Source organism: Equus przewalskii, chromosome 7 (genome assembly GCF_037783145.1).
Source record: "Equus przewalskii isolate Varuska chromosome 7, EquPr2, whole genome shotgun sequence".
In the NCBI taxonomy this organism is placed as follows: Eukaryota; Metazoa; Chordata; class Mammalia; order Perissodactyla; family Equidae; genus Equus; species Equus przewalskii.
The window spans coordinates 45221844-45243084 of record NC_091837.1 but is presented as its reverse complement, the minus strand read 5'-3'; the positions used below and the strand labels follow the sequence as shown (position 1 = coordinate 45243084).

At 41.3% G+C, this 21241-nt stretch overlaps 1 protein-coding gene across 1 annotated transcript; it reads right to left on the bottom strand.

The window, feature by feature from the left end:
- Nucleotides 1–482: 482 nt before the first annotated feature.
- On the bottom strand, nucleotides 483–19329 carry LOC103559953 (myosin regulatory light chain 12B). The gene is made up of 4 exons (XM_008533793.2): nucleotides 18850–19329; nucleotides 7450–7645; nucleotides 4067–4228; nucleotides 483–3185 (listed from the first exon to the last, which is right to left on the bottom strand). Exons 2-4 carry the CDS (start codon nucleotides 7628–7630, stop codon nucleotides 3013–3015), a joined length of 516 nt encoding a protein of 171 aa, XP_008532015.1. The 5' UTR covers nucleotides 7631–7645; nucleotides 18850–19329; the 3' UTR covers nucleotides 483–3012.
- Nucleotides 19330–21241: the final 1912 nt, after the last annotated feature.

Below are 21241 nucleotides of genomic sequence, written 5' to 3'. Positions count from 1 at the left end.
TGAGGAAGTCAGGTAACTTCTGTAACTCACTATTCTCACCTGTAACATGGGATAACGATATCTACCTTATCCACCTCCCAGAGTTTTGAGGATCAAATGCAATAATGAAGGCTTTTAAATCTACTCTATGATGGTAAGAAACTAGTGGTATTATTTCTAATAATTATTTTCCTGGGAGGGCAGGTTCCAGAGCTAGACTTTCTGGACTCAAATCACAGCCCTATTGCTTACCAGTTGTGTAACCTGGGAAGTCACTTGTCTACTCCTCAGTGCTTCATCTATAGAACAGGGATAATGAAAATACCTACCTCGAAGGGCAGTATGTAACATGCTTAGTACATAGTAAATATTCAGTACAGTTTTAACTACATGATCACACACACACATTCTCATGGCGATGGCCAAGGGACCAGTTTGTCAACTTAAGCAATCATCACTATCTAGTTCTCAAAAAAAGAAAAAATTAAATAGACAAGAGAGAGTTTTCATTGTCATCAGGAATATTTATTGGACACCAGAGAGGAACAAGTCCTAGCCTAGGTGCCGTTTGGTAATGGATTCCACAACTCTATACTCAGATGAAACAGAATGGGATATGTCAGGTCAATACAAGGCACTCAAGAAACAACTAAATTTTCCTTGTTTTTAATCTTGAAATCTTCTTCCCTCCTGATCTTTCAAATCTGGCTTTAAGCAGAGCAATATAATAAATGCAGGTAAAATGGTGCCAGAGAGATGGCAACAAGGCAGAGTTGGAGCGCAGCAAACAGGTAGGACAAGGAGAGGCATTTTAAAGCTACCTCCTTGCCCATTTCTCGAGTCCAAGGTGCCCTCATGTCTTGCCTGGACAACAGCCACAGCCTCCCAGCTGGAAGCCTTCTTGCCTGTCCTTTTGCCTCTCCGTTCTGTACAAAGCAGCAAGGTTGAGTTTTCAAAAACATGACTCACTTCTCTTCTCTACCCAAAGCCCTGTGATTCTGCACTTAGACTACACAGCAAATACCATCCTTATGTCCTTCTCTTGTGCTCTCCCTGTGCTCCTTCCAGCCATCCCCTTTGAGTGGAAGGCCTTACCCTCATCGTCACTTGGGGACTTCCTTCTTGTCATTCAGATCTCAGCTTAACGTTACATCTCAGAGGCCCTCAGCCACACTTGCTCAGTTGTGTCCCACAGTACTTATTTAATATGGTTTATTGATCTCTCTCACTAGAGAATGTGAGCCCCAAGAGGGCAGCTTTTTCTGTCCTGCCCATTTTTCCCAACACTTAACAACAGTGCCTGGCATATAACAGGGGATTGACAAATATTGGTTTAATGATGATGAAGATTATCCCAGTATGTTTTCCCTTTTCCTTAAACATACAGTCTCAGTGATTCCCACCTGGTTTTGACACTGCATGGTGACTTTCAGGTTGGAAGTGGAAAAGGGAGCCAGGTGTGGACCCTTGTCCTTGAGGGACTTGGACAGGGGCTTTCGCTTTTCTAAACTTCGGCTCTCATAAAAGCAAGCAGGACTACGTGCCCGACTCACCTCACGGGCCATGTGGACTAGGGATAATGTCAAAGCTCTTAGGCACTGCGGAGCACTTACTGGACCACGAGAGTGGAACTAAGTGCTCCCTCATTTTAAAGATGATAAAACGGAAGCCCAGAAAAACTAAGTGATAGCAAGTGACCAGGATTTGCCTACCACGCCAAGCTCCAAAGCACAAATACTAAATAAGATATAAATGCATTGATTTTAAGCACACAAAATACCAATGCAACACTTTTAAGAGAAGGAATAAGTATTGAACAACCTTGGTAAACATTTTTTTTAATGGATTTTACTTTAGGTTTTTCTCTTCTACTTATCATCCTGCTTGGCCTTGAGGATTCTAAACGAATTCATGGCAGCCTTGTCTATATGTTTTTCAATCCTTTCCTGCAGTCTACTCACATGAACTGCCTTCAAACATTATATTGCTTGTAATCTTTTGTCTTCTATTTTTCACCTGGATAGAATTTTCTGAAATTCCGTTCACATAATTAATTTCCCTAAAATTATTTTAAATTTCAATAATGACTACAAAATTATGTTAGAATGCAATGGAAATGTCTTAACTTTTAGGCATTTGGGGCTTTTCATAGAGACAGCACAGTGGTTCCAGCACTCTAAGTTCTGGAGTTAGGCGCTCTAGGCTGGAATCCCAGCTCTCAATTCCTAATAGTGACTCTAATCCATCACTCAGCTACTCAGAGCTCAGCTCCTCCACTTGAAATACAGGGCTAGTAAAAATCTATCTTACATGGTTGTTGGGAAGATTCAATGAAAATCCTCTAGTACAATGCTTTACCCACAGCAAACGTTCAATAATAACTATTCTTCAGAATTCTGCCTCACCCTCTTAGACTTTGAGATCAATAATATGTTGAATGTTTTCTCAGATACACTTTATATTTATCATTCAATAGTTTAAACATCTGACTTACTAGAAGTATGAAAAAACAAAAGCCATAATTAGTTTTTACTGCATAACTAATTTGTACTTAAAAGTTCTGAAGAACACTGTCCCATATATGTGAAAAATAAGTTTTACCATAAAATCTGAATTATATGAAGTTGAAAATCTGAAAAAAAAGGACTACTCCCAAACTACCACTTACTTGTTTCACTTTCCATTATATTCCATTTGAGTCAGCATAATCTTTATTTCAAAATAGCATTTTTATTATATAAAAATGTAAAAATCCAGCAAAACCAGAAATACCGGATATATTTTCCTGGGCTTTCACATTTGTTGATTTTTATTCGCAATCTCTTTTTCAACACAATTTACAACCTCATCCCCATTTGCAGTCTGATTATACAAGTGCTACGTGGCAGAAAGGTCTAGAATAAATACATGAAAAAAAAGAGGCAAAGCTGTGAAACTAAGATGCATGCAACAGGTCTATAAGGGTGGGGAAGAGTGTCTGGGAAATAACACAGAGCAAGATTAAGTAAATGCAAGGTTTTAGCTAAAGTTCTTTCAGTCATCTTTGTCTTTTGCTCCATGTTTAAGGATGCGCGTGAACTCAATGTAATTGAAATTTCCCTTCTTGTCAATAGGCGCTTCTCTGTACAGCTCATCCACTTCCTCGTCTGTAAACCGATCTCCCATTGTTGTCAGCAGCTCTCTCAGGTAATCCTCCTGAATGGTGCCTGGAAGGCAGCAGAAAGGAGTCATGAATACTTCCTGGCACTTTAATGTTCATTTCTAAAGGAAGTCAATCTTACAAACTATTTCAGAGTATCCACATTTATATGAACAAAACAAATCAGTGAACTAACTAAGGCAATATGTAACTATATCATTATGTTTTTCTATTACTTGTAGCATTCATTAATATTAGTTGAAATCATTTTAAAAGCTCAGTTAATAGATTACATGCTTACAAAATTAATTTGAAGCAAGTGGTTTCTAGGGGAGAGAAACAAAACCTTGTACTTCAGAGATACAAAAGAAAAAACAGGCAGTGGCCCAGAAAAAAGGGCAGTGCTGCCAAGAGCAAAAGCGTAGGAAGGGCACTGCAGTTCTGACAGGTAGAGATGAGGAAGCAGGAAGGGTGGTACAAGGTATATCTGAGGAGGTGATGTGGGTGGCTGAGGAGAGGGTCAATGGAGAAGAAAAGGGGAAAAGGAGAAGAGTAAGAAAAGTGAATAGCCAGGCTTTACACATTTTAAAATGAGGAAAAAAGCAAAACTAAGATTTTACTTGTAATAAGTTAGTTAACTAAATTTTTTGGTGAGATTTAAAGTCTCTTGAAGGAGTGGTTTTCATTGTTTAAGATACCATTTAACAGATAATTCTCCCTTTGGCTTTCAGGAAGCTCAGAACCAAATTTAAAGATTAACACGACAAACTGTACCTTTATGACCTATATACCTGTGACCCAGCCATTCTTGGTCATACCATCCTATTGTAAATGACAGTTTCCCTTTATTCATTTTTTAAAAATTTGTTTTTTACTAATCTTTTTCATTTCTTAAGAAGTGTTTCATATAGTCTGCAATGAGGCTGGGCATAAATAAAGAGCACTCACCAGTTGCTTCTTCATCAAAGCAAGCAAAAGCATTTCTGATGACATCTTCCGGATCTGTGCCATTTAACTTCTCACCAAACATCGTGAGGAACATGGTGAAATTTATGGGCCCTGGGGCCTCATTCATCATGGCATCGAGGTATGCATCAGTTGGATTCTTCCCTATAAGGTTTTACATTTTAACATTTAAGGACAAAGAACTAATTTCAATAAGTAAATATTTTGTTATTGTTGTGCTTCCTAACATATTTTTAAAGTTACATCATCATCACTGGAAACTAATTTTTCAATTAACTTGCATGAAGAACATTTTTAAAATTTACAATTTCTGACAGCGTAAAAAATCTTTGATATATCACTATAAAAATGCACGCTGTGCTTAGGTTGAATGTTCATTCACTGATACTTTCTGCAACTTTTCCTTCACTATTTTTCATTAAAAACAAAACAAATACCCGAAACTATGAACCAGGCAATGACAAATTATTACATCTTGAATTTTGATAACATTGAAGGCCCAACGTATATTTCAACACCAGTTATTTAAAAAATATAAATATCCATATTTCCAACTGTAGTACAGTTGCTCATGAATTATAAGCTTCAAAACTTTTATTTTTAAGGTGCTCATTTAAGCTAGAACTATTAGGCTGGTTTAGAATTGGGAGCTCATTTTGAACAATATTATATATTACTATTCGGTTGCCAGGCATCCACACATGCTGTTTACTTGTGTTGCTGAACTGCAGTCTTGCGTAGTATTGTTCACAATGAGAAATCTTGATCTAGGTTCCAACAGTGGTGAGGGAACTCCCCTTCCCTTGAATCTGGGAGAAATTCCCCTGGAATGGCCAGACAGTGGGAATAACAAAGGGCTCCTCTTTGTCCAGGCATCTGTGAGGTCCCCATGGTACAGGAAAGACAGCACTGAACAAAGGGTCTGGAATAGCAGGTTTGAATTCCAGTTCTGCCACTGGCTATGTGACCTGGGAGAAGGTGGCAGGTATCTAGGCTTTAATTTTTTTTCATTTGTAAAACAGACTGGTTAAATTTGGTATCTGAAAGGTTCCTTCTAACATTAAGTTTGTATGATTCTCCATGAAAAGAACATCTGTAAGTTAGATAATCACACCTAAGGAAATATCTCAATATTATATCCAACTAAGGGCAATGATAGGCAAATCTAGAATTCTGGCTCACATATAAGTTTTAACCCTGGGAATTGGGTGAAATTTAAATGCCAAGTTGGCGTCTGTCTAACTGCATCACAGTCCTCACTTGTTACACCTATTCAACATACCAATACAAAAATTAGCATAAAATTAATCTCAAGATTCACTGAATAAGTGAAAGTAGCTAAAAAGATCTACTTTTCTATGTTTGGATTTAAAACAACTCTCTTGCAGCAATTTTTTTTTGGGAAAAGTGTAACCCAAAGGTGTCAAGAGAACAAGGTACAAAAAAAACAGAACAATTTAAAATGAATTGGTTTAGGCTAAGCACCGAAATGGACCCATTCAAGGCATCTAATATAATTTGTTGATTTGAAAGGTAAATACGTCTCTTTTTTTTCTGAGGAAGATTAGCCCTGAGCTAACATCCACCACCAATCCTCCTCTTTTTGCTGAAGAAGACTGGCCCTGAGCTAACATCTGTGCCCATCTTCCTCTACTTTATATGTGGGACACCTGCCACAGCATGGCTTGACAAGCAGTGTGTAGGTCCACACCTGGGCTCCGAACCAGCAAACCATGGCCTGCCAAAGCGGAATGCGCAAACTTAACCGCTGGGCCACCAGGCCAGCCCAGGTAAATACATTTCTTTAACGGCATAGGGTTCCCCAAAATGGAAGGCCCCAAAGTGAGCCTCTTACTCTACCATCCCTCATTCATCCAACAAAAACTGAGCATCTACTATGAGTAGGGTATAGGCTTGAGTGTTCAATCTTTGTAACACAACCAAGTCCCTCAATTTTCCTCAGTGGTCTTCTTTAGTAGTGACCTGTCCAAAAGAGTACACTTAGTTAGCTACTCTGGGTGTGAAAAACACTGCGAATACAACCCACCTGCAAGTCAACAAATTAGATCAGTATCTTGATTCTACTCTCACTCCAAATAAAGGAAATGTTGCAAAATGTTAACAATTGGTGAATCCAGGTAAAGAATGTATGCATGTTCATTACACTGTTCTTTTAACTTTTTGTGGGCTTAAACTATTTCAAAATAATATTAGGAGAAAAAATAAAAATAAGATAGAGGAACAAAATCATGTTGTGGTTACTAAAAGAAAACAATAACGACTTCTCTCATTGCCCTCTGGCCTTTGAAGTGCCATTTCTGGCTAATAGTCAAGCACAACAACACTCCAGGGGCCGGCCTGGGGCCGAGTAGTTAAGTTCCCGAGCTCTGCTTTGGTGGCCCAGGGTTTCGCCAGTTTGGATCCTGGGTGCGGAGATGGTACTGCTCAGCTCATCAGGCCATGCTGAGGCGGCGTCCCACATAGTACAACCAGAGGCACTCACAACTAGAATCTACAACTATGTACTGGGGGGCTTTGGGGAGAAGAAGAAGAAGAAGAAAAACTAAGATTGGCAACAGATGTTAACTCAGGGGTCAATCTTTAAAAAAAATACAAAGAAACCCACTCCAGACTGCAGAGCCTAACTGTAGGCCACACCCACTTCCCCGCCCAGTCACTCTGGCCTATCCAGAACTCCTAGGCTTGCTACTCCTTTCTTCCCAACTGTAAAATCCGTGCTGATCCGGGAGACCAGGGACGACTTTCCCTCTCTTCCTTCTTTTTACGACCAAAACAGGTAACAACAACAAAATCATACAAGGAATAACAAATTAATACCCATATAAGCAAAATAACAAAGGGCAGTTTATGTTTGCTTTAAATCTTTACATTTTCTTTAATTATAAAAAAAATTATAAATAAAATTATGCAAGTCCCCTTCCCTGTGTTCCCTTTTCCAATAGCACTGACCTTCCTCCTCTGAGATAATCATTATCACTTATTATTGTCACTTCTTGTCTATAACTTGCCCTCAGCCTTTATTACTAACTACACTATATTATTAGCTACAGTTTTTGTTTGAAATTCTCCCATCTTGCCACCAAGCCATCCGTTGGCTATTCTCCCAGTAGATTTTAGCTAAGAGGAATGGAAGCCTGCCTGGCCAAGTACCTGCCAGGTCCCCACCCCTGCAGGCTTGTCCTATTATGAGTGGCCCATCCCCATATGGCACTTCCCACTCAGACATCTCTCAATAGGCTTTTGAGACAAGTAGAGGAGTATTTGTACATCACACAAAACATAATTCATATAACACTGAATTACTATTTTGGGGAAGCAGGGATATTCAAAATATAAAAGATTACCTAGAGAAGCAAGCATATCATGCAAATCTTCCTTGTCGATGAAACCATCTCTGTTCTGATCAATCATGTTGAAGGCCTCTTTGAACTCCTGAATCTGTGACTGGTCAAACATGGCGAACACGTTGGATGTTGCGCGCTGGGGGCGCTTCTTGGTCTTCGTCTTTGCCTTTTTGCTCGACATGGTGGCTGTTTAACTCTAGAGTTAAAAAGTAAATAACATAAAGCAAAAAAGAAGGCATAAAACATAAAGCAAAAAAAGAACTCCTAACACCTAAAGTTAGTAAGTAAAAATATCTTCATGTAGAACTGCTACTTCATTTGGATAGGAATAAATGTATAGGTAAACTTTCTTTCCAATGTGATAATTAAATGGCTAGAAAAAAAGCAGTTTTGAAAAAAAAGTAAGAAACAGAATAGAAATTATTGATGTAGCTTCCCCCCAAATTTCATGAAATCCATTTTTGTTAAGTGGGCATTAATTTTAAAATATGTAACAATAGCTAGCATTAACTGAGTGCTTACCATGTGCCAAGCACTGTTATGAAGGCATGGGGCTCCCCTAAAGAGAAGGCTCCCAATCTGACACCTTGCTTTTGTAAGAATCGTCCCATTTAATCCTCACAACAATCCTATGCAGTAGGTACTCTTTTTACCTCCATTTTACTACCAATATTGCCTAACCTCTTTGAGCCTCCGTTTTTTCAAAACACAGTTGGAAAAACAGGGAAGTTCACTCAATCCTTTTACAGCAAAACACAATATCTACTTCAATGCAAGTGAGAACTAAATGAGATAACATATACGAAGAGACTAGGATAGTCACTGTATATGTTCAAAAGACTCTCATCTTTAAAAAAATCATCAAAATCTACTCTTTAATCTTGCAACCCTTTTAGCTACATCCTCATTTCCCCTTTCCCTTGACAAAACTTTCAGAATAGCAGTCAAATACTCAACTGTCTCCATTTTCTCATCTTCCCAATCGCTCTTCAATTCTCTGTAATACGGCTTTGGTGGTAGCCTCCAACTCTACTGAAAGTCACCAATAACTTAAATGTCAAATAGAATGGACACTCTTTATTCCATTTTTAATTTGCAGTTTTAAATAATCCAAATCAATACAACATAAAAATATGTCAGCTTTGGAGTTAGAAAGTCCTGAGTTTGAATCTCAGCTCTGCCATTCCTAGCTATGTATAACCTCAGAAAACCTGTGGACACCAGAGTAATTTTTTTATCCAGTGTCTTATTCAATCTTCATTGGCCCTATGAGATAGGTACTACCTTGGTTAAAAAAAAAAAAATCAACAGCTCCTGTGTAGTAAAGAATTTAACCTTGTCCAAAGAGAGGTCTGGCCTTTGTCCTCTGCTCCTAGGAGGTAATGCGTAATTCCTTGGAATGTTCTGCCTGATATATGGAGTCTTGGGTCACACCAGATAGTCTAACGATGTGATTTGTCATGGGCGCTTTGGGTCATCTGTTATCAGCTTGACCTCTAGAGGGGCTGGAGACTGAGGTCAGCCATGGAGCAGTGGACAGTATCTACGTGACAGAGCCCCAATAAAAACTATGGATATCAAGGATCAAGTGAGCTTCCCTAGTTGGCAATACTCCATGCATACTGTCACACCTTGGAACCAGGAGGAGTCAATATTGTCCATGGGAGAGGACAACTGGAAGTTATGCAGGCGGAATCCTCCTGGACTCTGCACCATGCATCTCTTCCCTTGGCTGATTTTAATTTGAATCCTTTTACTCCAATAAACCATAACCATGGGCATAACGGCTTTCAGTGAGTTCTGTGAGTCCTAGCGAATTATTGAACCTGTGGGTCATCTTGGAACCTAAATTTGCAACTGATGTCAGAAATGCGGGTGGTCTTGGGGACTGTTCTCTAACTCTGCAGTCCTGTAGTGTGAAAGCAGATGACCAGCTGGGGCAGTAGTTGAACAAGGGAATTCTGGACCTAGTCTCTAGGACTTCCAGTCTTACACTTTTAATTTACATTGCTGACTTCCCTTTCTTCAACCTAAAAAATACCCCATTGGGTGTTTTAAAGTTCGGCTTAGTGATGTAGTTTTGCAGCACACCAACCATAGAGCCCTTACTCTAACATTCCAACTCGTTCCCATCCCCAGATACTTGTCCTGAAAAACTGTGAATTTTCTTCTCCTTCCTGTAAGCTAGCTTGTTATTTGACCTTAGTTATATTGAAGGTTAAATCAGAGACAGAATGTAATCCACTAGCAAGGCACTTGACTATGCTTTAATTCTTTTTCACATTCCAAAACTGTTGGATTAAAATTCTTTCTCATGCTAAAAATTCTATGAGTTCATTTCTTCAAGATACAATAGGTATAAAAGACAGTAAATATGAAGGCAAGAATTAGTTCTAACTCTCAGTATCAGCAAATTATGTTTTAACACAATCATTTAGAAAAACCTCCCAAAGAGTAAATATTTTTAAAAAAATGATCAGTCAATTGTATCATGCTAACCCTATGGCTAACCCAAAAGTATATCATATTTAAACACTTTTGGAGCTTAGTTGGAGTTCTCCAAGAAGCTGATACTAAGATGGGTTTAAACACGCAAGGATTTTTATTAGCGGAAATGCCTGTAAGAGAGAATGGGGAGAGAGCCCAGAAAGGCTAGAAAAGCAATTAGATGGTGAGACAAGTCTGACCTCGCAAGTGAAGGGAACAGGGGAGGAAGGCTGGTGGACGATAATTAACTGCAATTCACTAACTGGCTCTAATCAAAATATGTTACAGAGCAGATACAGGCTCAATGTAATAAAACCATAATTTCTTTTGAAAAAAAGTTAATTTTTTCCCTCTGTACTTCATTTAAAAACAATGCATATGTATATGGTACCTATAAAAACTACACACATACACACATGAAATAAACTATCAGCTGATAATAAAATACCAGCTGAAATGTAAGGCAAAGTTGTATCAGAGTAATCAATCTGAAGAGAACTCTGGCTCCAAAAGAAACTACCATCCTCTTTCTCCTTACCTTCTGAGACAAATATCTCGGCTTTCTCCACTTTCTCACTTCCCACTCACTTTCAACCCACCACAATCTGGCTTTCTTTTCTCTACTGCAACTGCTTTCAAATTGCCAAATGCAGTCTAAATCTCCTTGGCACACTCTGCTATATCTGACATCATCTTATCCCTCTTTTCTTCAGAGCCTCCACAACTATAGGACTTGGTGAACAGTAAAAATAACAGTCCCAAACAGAAAGAACACGCACAGCTCCCGACCTTGAAGACCTTACACTCTAATGAGGGAGACTCCTAAAGGTTTCTTTAGGAAAGACTGGTTTATATAAAATACCGTATACGACTTGGTGACACCAATTACTCTCTCTCAGTTCTCTTATTTCTATGACTGGTCCTCCTCCATTTTCTTGTCAGGCTTTTATCTCCTCCACTCACTTAAATATTCATGTTTCCCAGTATTCCTGCAGTCCGTGGCTTATTAAGTTTCTTTCTACTCTTTGCTTTCTTTGGCTGATCTCATCCACTCTCACTGTTCTGACAACACCTACGACTCCCAAGTCTGTATCTCCACGCCTGACCTTTCCCTTGAACTGCAGGCTCAAATATCCCGTGAAAGGCACCCATCTGGATATCCCACAGACACTCATAATCAATGTGTTGAAAACTGAATTCATTATCTTCCCCCTCCTAAACTTTCTCATCTTTCTGTTTTTTCTCAGTTAACAGCACCATCATTTACCCACTCACCAAGCCAGAAACCTAGGACTCATCCCCGACTCATCCCTCTCCCTGAGGAATCAAGCCTGCCTTTTCAATATTTCTCAGACTGCTCATCTTCCTCACCCCTCTGCCACCACCCTAAGCTGGGCCCTCATTAGCTCTGTGTAGAACATCTCTACGGCCAACTATGCACTCTCCTTGCTTCTTGGTCCCCTCTAAACTACCCTTTACATTCCAGCCAGAGGGGTCTGAAACATGAACATGACCTTATTCCCTTCTTAAAAACCTTCTTTGGTTCTCCACTGCCTATAGGACACAGCACAGGTTCTTAGCATGGCACACAAAGTTCTCCTTTCTGACTCTGCAGTGACCTTTCAAGAGTCTTCTCTAGCCGTTCCCTGCTTTGGACTTTTCCTCCAGCAACACCACAGTGCTTATGTGCCCAAGGCATCATGCACTTCCTTACCTTGTGTACTTTCCAGCCCCAAATGCCTAGGCCCAGAGAGAGAATTAAAGGTCTACTCAACTTATGGCTACTACCATTTACTGAGTGATTCATGCGCTAGCCACATTATGTGCATTATGTGTATTAAATTTAACAGGCCTGCTTTACAAACGAAGAAACTAAAGATCAAAGATATTAAATAACTTGCCCAAGTGGCAGAGCCAGGATTCAAATTCCATTTGTTAAAGGTTATTTCTATCTATATATTTTCTACTTTATATTAAATGTTCTTCTATTTTGAGCTTACCACAGAACTTTTTTAAAACTTTCAATGCTACCAATGGAATCCAACACTGATTTCTGAGCAGTACTTTCCTCTAAATTGAAATCCTAGACCAAATGAGTTTTCACATAAATTCCAACTACGCTGGGGAAGCCAATGTACAGAAGAGAACTGCATAGTGACATGAGAAGAGAATAAAATACGAATGGCACTCCCTGGAACTGTGCAATGTAGCAGCCCTGCTTTGGGTTTAAGCAAGTGGTAATATTTCCTATTAGTCATGGTCTTGGTTTGACATGAGAGGTAAAGGCTCGAAACCTTTACTTCTGACTGTCAAATTAATGTTTAACCTATAAATGTTAAAGGAAAAACCACCACCAAACTCTACCTTTAAACTATAGATAAAGAAGATATCCATACAGAACATAGCACATAACGTAATGAATAACCCTCAACAGCAGTAAAAACTTCATTCTTCTTCAAAATTTTTACTTTCTTATTTTTGTAAATTTCTAATACAGAGTGAACTAAGGTTATTGCAGTGTTCACAGAGGTTACAAGAAGGGCATGGATGTAGGATTACTGGTATTATAGGTGGTTGTGGTATCAACATATTTAGATAATAATCTGTTTGCAAAATCACCTGTAATACTGATATGCAAATCAAAGCATGGGCACCATAATCATTAATAAGCAGAAATTGCTTGTGAACTTCATCTAGCCTATATGGCTTCATTGGAAGCCTGGGAAAGATGCTCATGGAGCATATTCTGTCAGCTACCTGTGACTTCCTCAACATTCCTTTGACGTTTCTTCCTCTAAGTATCTTTTTTTGTTTTTCTGTTGAGGAAGCTTGGCCCTGAGCTAACACCTGTTGCCAATCTTCCTCTTTTCTTTTTTCTTTCTCTCCAAGGCCCCAGTACGTTGTTGTATATCCTAGTTATAAGTCCTTCTAATTCCTCTACATGGGATACCACCAGAGCATAGCTTGATGAGTTGTGTGTAGGTCTGCGCCCAGGATCCGAACCCGCGAACCCCTGGCCATGGAGGCAGAGTGTGTGAACTTAACCACTATGCCACAGGACCAGCCGCCCTTTAAGTGTCTTAAGTCAGGCAATTGCTGTCACCATACAGCAAGTAAATATGGCTCTCACAACAGTCAACCTTCCAGTTTCAGTCTTGGCTGCACATTAGAACCACCTTGGAAGTTTAAAAAAACTGATGGCCTAGATCCTAGTCCAGTCTAACTGAACTGAATGTCTATGGGTGGGGCCCAGGAACCTGTATTTAAAAATACACCAGGTGATTCCAATGTACAGGAAAGGCTGAGAACCACTTAGAAGACATTGGCTGGGGGCCAGCCCGGTGGCGTAGCGGTTAAGTGCGCACGTTCCACTTTGGTAGCCTGGGGTTCTCGGGTTCAGATCCCGGGTGCGGACATGGCACTGCTGGGCACGCCATGCTGTGGTAGGCGTCCCACATATAATGTAGAGGAAGATGAGCATGGATGTTAGCTCAGGGCCAGTCTTCCTCAGCGAAAAAGAGGAGGATTGGCAGCAGTCAGCTCAGGGCTAATCTTCCTCAAAAAAAAGAGAAGGCATTGGCTGTTTATGCATTTAGTTCTCTTTAGTTTTTAAAATCTGGTCACTATAGTTTGATGGAGATGCTGGAGACCTGTATTCTAATTTCAGGTCTGTCATTTACAAGCTGTACAACCTTTGGTCATTTTAGTTTTCCTGGGCCTCGTGTTCCTCATCTATAAAATAAAAGAGTTAGGTAGATCAGAAGTCACAAACTTGCAGCCACCAAACGAAATGCACCTGCAGGGAGGTTTGTCTAGTCCCCCCAGGGATGACCTTTTAAATGCTTCTTTAAATAAGTGAATTCGTTTGCCAACATTTAAAAAAACTGAATATTTTATTTTAATAAAAACAAATTTCAAACATCTTGAAAAACTGTTATGATAAGGAATTACTTGAGCAGCATTCCCAAATTCCTGTAGATGATGAATACTCAGGGAGCAATCCCCCTACTCCCAGCATCTTCCTGTCACAGCTGGCGTTCGTTTATGTAACTGCCTGGCCCCCGAGAGCATCTGAGCTTGTTCCCTAGCTATGGTGGTAGCCAGGCTCCAAGACGGCCTTCAACACTTCTCATGCCCTTGTGCAGTCCTTGCAACAGTGAAAAGGGTTGACCTGTGAAACCACAGGGGAGGTCAAATAATTTTCCTTCCACCCTTCTGAGTTCTTCGCTGATATCTTTGTAAAACAGACAGATTAACAAGAGAAAAACGAACCGAAGTTTATTAACATGTATACCTCATGTACACCTGGGAGATACCCAGGGAAAAGCCCACTCTCAGCGGTAGCTTAGAACTCCAGCTTAAATATCATCTTCACCTGAAGCCAAAAGAAGACAGGTGTGTGTAAAGGGGAGAGGCTCGTTACGGAAGGTTACCAGGAAAAACACAGTAAACAAGGGTAAGGCTTGTTATGTAGATTTAAGTCAGCACCTTCTCCATTGGTAAGAGTCTAAAGTTGTTTCCAGAGAGCAACCTTTGTCCTTCTTGGTAGAGATGAGAGGAAGGACACCTTTATAAATTTATGTCCTACTTTTAGGCAAATAGGGGGAGGCAGAGAGCTTTGCTCGAGTCTGCTTCTTCTCAATTGTCTTCAGCTCAAAATAATCTTTATGCCAAAGTGGCGTATTTCGGGGTGGCATAATTTTCTACTCTTCATAACGAATAGGATATTGCAACAATGATGGTGTGTGACTTTGTCATAACAGAAACTGCAGCTTCTGCCTTGCTCTCTCTCAGATCACTCAATCTGGGGGAAGCCAGCACCAGGTCACGAGGGCACTACCTACACAGCCCTATGGAGAAGTCCATGTGGCAGGTAAGTGAGGCTTCTTGCCAAAAGCTAGCACCAACTTGCTAGCCCTATGGGTCAGCCATCTTGGAGGTTGATCTTCCTTCAAATGATTGCAAACCTGGCCAACTCTTGACTGCAAACTCATGAGACCTCAGCCAGAACCACCCAGCTAAGCTATCCTGGAACTCCTGACCCTCAGAAACTGTCCACCGTTTTTTTTTAAGGTGCTAAGTTTGGGGGATAATTGTTATATAGCAAGAGAAAACTAATAAAGCCGCTGTGTTTCCTTGGCCTCTTTAATATTAAAATAGGGCAATACATTTATTTCAGAATTATAGCCACAGAATTTTAAAAAGCTTGAAGGGGCCACAGTCAAATGTGCAGTGGATAGGGAATTTTCTATTCCTGGTTAGAAAATTTTAATTCCTTCTATTTAGTCTCTCTCCAAGATCTGAGGGCTCCTTTTTAAACTGCAGCACTCACCCGATCCTCAATATTCCCATCACCACTATCCTATTCTTCTGGCTGATTCCCATGCTGATTTGCTAGTTCTTTTGGCTTCCTAATTAAGAGTTTCCTTCAAAGCTCTGTCCTTGAATGACTGTGCTTTTCTTAAGTACTGGCTGAAAAACTAGCAGCATAATGTTACCACTCAAAAGTGAGGTAAGTGGGGAGGGAGGAAGAGCTGGTTTTGTGAGCAAAGGGATGATAAAGAGTTCAAGTTTTAGCCAAGCTACAGTAGAACGGTAGTAGAGATGTCAGAGGCAGGATGCTTAGGTCTCCTTTAGCAAGGCTGATTTGTGCGTAGAGGCACAAGGTGAGGCCTGAGAGTGAGGAACACAAAATAGCAGAGCGCAGTTCTTGAGCTAAAACCCAAGGTCATTTCTGATTCAATTCTCATCTTCTCCAAGGTTTATCGGAATCTTTAGATATTTCTCATGGATTCCCATGGTCATTACCACAGTCAAGACTAATGTTTGTGCTAATTGGGAGGATCAAATGACTGGATACATGAGCAACAGTCTGAAAACAACAATCATAAAGAGAACTGAGTATATAATCAAGTTAAAATACTCCACAAAATTAACCTCATATACTTAATGACATATCATTGTTTTAATGTTGCATATTTAGGCAAATATATAATCAGTTCCATAAATTATATCTATTATTTCTTTTACAGAGCCAACTCAATTTTTACAGCTTTTCTCACCACCAGTTTAACTTTCCCTGATTATATGTATTTTAACATGTACCACATAGACTATAACGCTGTCATTTCTTCATTGTGGGTTTGATGATCCCAGTTGGCAGTAAACTTTCCATCCTTTGAACTCCTATATCATTTTCCCTTATTGCAGTGAAATTTATATACGGTGAAACGTACAGATCTTAAAAACGAGTATTTGTACATGTGTACACCCATGTAACCACCAACTCAATCAAGTTATGAATGTTAACATCACTCCAGAAAGTTCCCTACAAGTCAATCATCCTTTCCCATAGGCAACCACTGCTTAGATTTCTATCATCATAGATTAGTTTTGTCTTTGAACTTCTTACAAATGGAATTATACAGTGTACACTCTATGTGCCTGACTTCTTTCACTCAATATAATGTTTTTGAGATTCATCCATCTTGTTGAGTTTTTCATTCTTTTTTACTGCCAAGTAGTATTCATTCCATTGCCATGCCATTTACATATACATTTTTATGTCATTTAGCCTTTCTACCTTGGATTGCAGGGTCTAGTAGAGTGCTTTACACACAGCAGGTGCTCAATAAATACAAGTTAAGTGAATACATACATATGCTTCCTTCCTATCACAAACACAATTACATATACACATGTTCATTATAAGGTAGGTCCTAGATCTGACTCCCAAAATAAGGCTTTTCTTTATACTCTACCCATGGTTTAGTATCAACTCCACTGGACTCTTCCTTAAGAGATCCTTAACAAAATGACAGCCACCCCTTGTTCCATGGAAGAAAGAATACTAATAACAGCCAATAACTGAGTGTTAAATATGCACTAGGCACTGGTTTAAGCACTTCATATATTTAACATATTTAACACAACTTATGATATAGGTACTGTTATTATCTCCCTTTCTCAGATGAGAAAATTACGGCAAAGAGAATAAACAATTTGCCCGCAGCCACACAGCTAGAAAATGGTAGAGCTTAGAACCAGGATCTCTACTCAGGAAGTCTAGTTGCAAAGCTTATACCACTAGTCCCTAATATCCTTCATATAGGCAGTGGAAATTCTCTACCACGAAAATGTGGATAGCTAGTTGGGAGTAATAAGCAATGCCCCTGAATAGCTAAAATGTGGAATGAGGAAGGAAGATCCCAAAGTTGCTGGCAATGAAAATCATGCCTAGATATATGGTGTCTTTGAATCTTTGAGGGATAACCAGCCTCATTTAGGGGCTCTAAGTCCTCTTAACTTTCCTAACCCGAGGAACCCTCCCATGGGGATCTGTCCTTCAGAAGCTGCAGTTCATTTTGTCCAAACTCAGTCTCATAAAAGCATAAATAAGGGGGCCGGCCCCATGGCCAAGTGGTTAAGTTCGCGCGCTCCAATTCGGCGGCCCCGGGTTTCGCTGGTTCGGATCCTGGGCGCGGACACGGCACCGCTCATCAGGCCACGTTGAGGCGGCATCCCACATGCCACAACTAGAAGGACCCACAACTAAAATATACAACCGTATACTGGGGGATTTGGGGAGGAAAAAAGCAGGGGGAAAAAAAAAGATTGGCAACAGTTGTTAGCTCAGGTGCCAATCTTTAAAAAAAAAAAAGCATAAATGAGTATCAAGTCAACCATCACAGAAGCTGTTTCACTCAACAGAGCCTGAACAAACAAAAAGCTGTGTGCTTAGTTCTGAGGTCCAGAAGGGCCCACTTAACGCTTACAGAGAAAATGGGTAGCACCGCGTGCACCCCTCAAGTGACCTTGGGCAAATTATCTCACCTCTCTAGGTTTCGGTTTCCTCAACTGTAAAATGAAAGAGAATCTATAAGCTTCTTTTGAACTCTAAAATGCTATGATTCTTTTCTTACCAAAAGACCAACGTAATTCCATGTTAAACAAAGGCTGCCAAACTAATCCTCTGAACACCCCTTTCTTCATATTACTCCCTTAGTGAAGAATCCAAAATGACTCCCTAATGCCTCTTACGTAATGTTTCATTTCTGTCAAGTTTTCAAGACATCCATAAAAAGGCCTCACTTACCTGCCTACCTACCCTGATTTCCAATTATTATTCATTATAGCTCCATTCAGGCTGGTCTTCCCGCTGTCTCCTTTTCACACGACACAATTCCCACCTTTAGAGATTTTGGTCTTGTTACCTCCTACCACAGATCAGCCAGAAATACTGAGTTCTCCCTCCCAGGCTGAACCCAAGGCCTCCAGTGAGGTCACGATTCTTTTTTCAGGAAACCTTTCTTGATTTCTGTCATTTGTCTTTTTCTCCATTCAACACGAATGAACGAAATCTTTACAAGACGCAAAATACAGCGAAACACATAACTCCTATGGAAATCGTTACAGTTTAGCCTACAGTACCCATGGACTCCCATGACGGTTCTCTAAGTTTCCTTGGACACTGCATCTAAGACAAGAACCACGCACCAGTAGACTCCTGTACTGCCCAAAGCACCTAGCCCTGTGTACGGCACAGATTAGGTCTCAACACCCTAACCCAAGACCGGGCCCGCGAGGGCATGGGCTGGCAGCCGGGAGGTCCACGGCACCAGGTGTATGGAGCCACCCCGATGGCGCAGAGCTGGCCAATGCGCTGCCGGAGCCCCGGCCACCTCTTTCAGCGAGGCGTCTCCCCAGCCCGGCTTCGGCCGCCCTGGAGCTTCCCGGTCGCGGACAGGGCTTCCTCGCTGACCCTCCTCGCTCAACCAGACAGGTCCCGCAGCCCCCGACCCGCCCTGCCGCGGCCGCCTAGAGCGGGGTCCGGCCGCGGGCGCGAGGCTGGGGGCCCGGGGCAGAACAGGAGCGCCTCAAGGGGTGTCGCGCGCGGGGGCGAGGGCCACTCACCGCCGCCAGACACCAGAACTCGGCCGACGCTGCGGGAGGCGACCGGCGACGGCTACGAGCACTGGGCTGCGGAGGGACAGCAGCAGAGCCCGGCACTTCCTGCCTCGAGAGGCGGACCGGAAGGCGCACCGGAAGACGCGGCGGGATCCAAGTCGGGACGAGGGGTCGCGGCCGGGGCTCTCGCTCAGGCTGGAGCAGAGCCGGCTGTGGGCGCCGAGGGGCCGGGCCGCCGAGCGCAGCCCGGGGGCTAGCTGTCTTCCTCCGACTGTCGGATCTGGCGCGGCGTCCCCCACTGCGGGGCAGCCGTGGCCCCGCGGCCCGCCCTCCTCCCCCTTCCGCGGCAAATTCCCGCGGCCCTTCCGCATTCCCGGGCCGCCGGGCGCGGGGCTGGGCCTGGAATTCGACCCGGGCGGGGCGGGGCGGGGCGCGGCGTGATCCCTCAAAGTTTCGGGGTGCCCGGGGGCCGGAAGCCGCCCACCCGTGGCTGCTAGTTACCCAGTAACAAACGAAAATACAGCTCGCCTTGTTAAATTTGAACTTCAGGCAAAACAAGTCATTTTTTAGGGTACGTCCCACATAATATTGGGGAAAGTGGGCGGCGGCCGGGCGGACTCCTGAATGCCGGAAAACCTTTTCTTTTTTAAGTTGCACTCCAGCCGAATTGTATTTACTCCTGCTCCTCCTTTCTTACCCTAAGGTTTAAGGCGTTCCCAGGCCCCGGCCGGCCTATGATTGTTTCACTTTCCTTTCAACCACAAGAAAGTTTTATTCAAATTATTTGCTTTCCTTTGGGTCATCAAAGAGATGACAAAATTATGTAAGCACACACACACATACAAGCGCGCACACACATTATATAAAGCTCTTGGTCAAAACAAAGGAAACCACGAAGCTACATTATTCAAGTTTTGTTCTAGATACTGTGTGGCTGTAACCTTCAGTTTCCTCACCTTGAAATAATCTAGATGAATAGCACTATTTCTAGATAATGGAATACAGTCAACTTAAAGCAAACCTTCATTGAGCACTTGATTGCCTGACCGAGTGCCCGATGCTGGGGAAATGAATAATTCAGTCTCTTATATTCTAGAATCTTTGATCAGAAATTCCTAGGTGGTATGAACCACATGTTCAGCACTCTATAGCGGTAGCTCTTAAATAGTAGCACATAAGAAAAACCTGGAGGGCTTGGTAAAAGATTCTTGAGCCCCAACTCCAGATATGCAGATTTAGTAGGTTGAAGGTGGGGCAAGAATTTGCATTTCTAATAAGCACCCAGGTGATCCTGAAGCTGTAGTCCTCATCCGAGTAGCACTGTCCACGGTCCAGTTCATGACTGAATGTATTTTCTCAATAAAGCTTGAAAAGCAACTGCTGAGAAGTCACACCTGGTTCTAAAATATTTACTCTTTCCTTTAGCAGCAGTCGGCCCTTTGGTCCAATAGTTTAAATAATTTTTCTACTCATCAGATGATTTTGGCTTCTTAGCTCTTTGTCTTTGTCACAGTGCTCTTCCAAGTATGTTCTATTATTCCACAAGCCCTCACGCTGGCTACCTTAATTAAGATCATAGGTGAGATGCCCTGACTGTACTTTGACTTTGATGTCCATATTTAAGTTCCTGGAACTGTGCTTTCCACTGGTCACTAACCACACGTGGTGATTTAAATTTAAGTTAAATTTAAAATTCAGTTCCTCAGTTATATTAGACAAATTTCTAAGTGCTCAATAGCCATATACAGCTAGTGTTCTTACTGGACAGTACAGAGAGCATTTCTATCATCAGAAAATGTCCTACTGGATAGCACTGTTCCAAAAAAAATAATTCTAAGGTATACCGTTCTCTCTAGATTCAAGAAAAACATATTAATGAAAAGATGAATATCTAAATATCCATCACTTGGGAAATGGTTAATTATGGCACATTCCATGTCAAAGACAATTGTCATTAAAAAGAATGGTTAAAAAAAGGTAATATACTCAAAACAAAACAAAACAAAAAAATAGTGGCTATGCAAAACATGAAAAACAATTTCAGACATATTAAACTACAAAGTAAATTGTATATTCACTACAACTATCAAATGTATGTGGATAAATATGGAAAAGAAGTCGTGACACCTGCTATTCGAGCAGGCACACAGAAATCTAGGATAAAAGGATATAGGGACTTGGAAGTTCAAGAGGAAGTGGAAATGGGCTAAGCACCACTGGGAAAACTGGGCATTTCTCCCACATGGGATTTGCTCCAGCAATGTCTTTAAGGACAGCAAAGATGAAAACCAGGTTTCAGGGAAATTGCACACTTAAGGAAGACCTAAAAAAGACACAAACAAGTCTAGTATATCAGACCTACTCAGGAAATCTAAATTAACTATTTGAGCATATACCA

Bases quoted from the DNA above. Each gene is read 5' to 3' on its own strand.
- LOC103559953 (XM_008533793.2), bottom strand. From the start codon at position 7,630: ATGTCGAGCAAAAAGGCAAAGACGAAGACCAAGAAGCGCCCCCAGCGC. The intron at 4,229-7,449 runs GTAATCTTTTAT...AAAACCTTATAG, and splicing joins TGATATGCTTGCTTCTCTAG to GGAAGAATCCAACTGATGCA. The intron at 3,186-4,066 runs GTGAGTGCTCTT...GCTGCCTTCCAG, and splicing joins CTTTGATGAAGAAGCAACTG to GCACCATTCAGGAGGATTAC.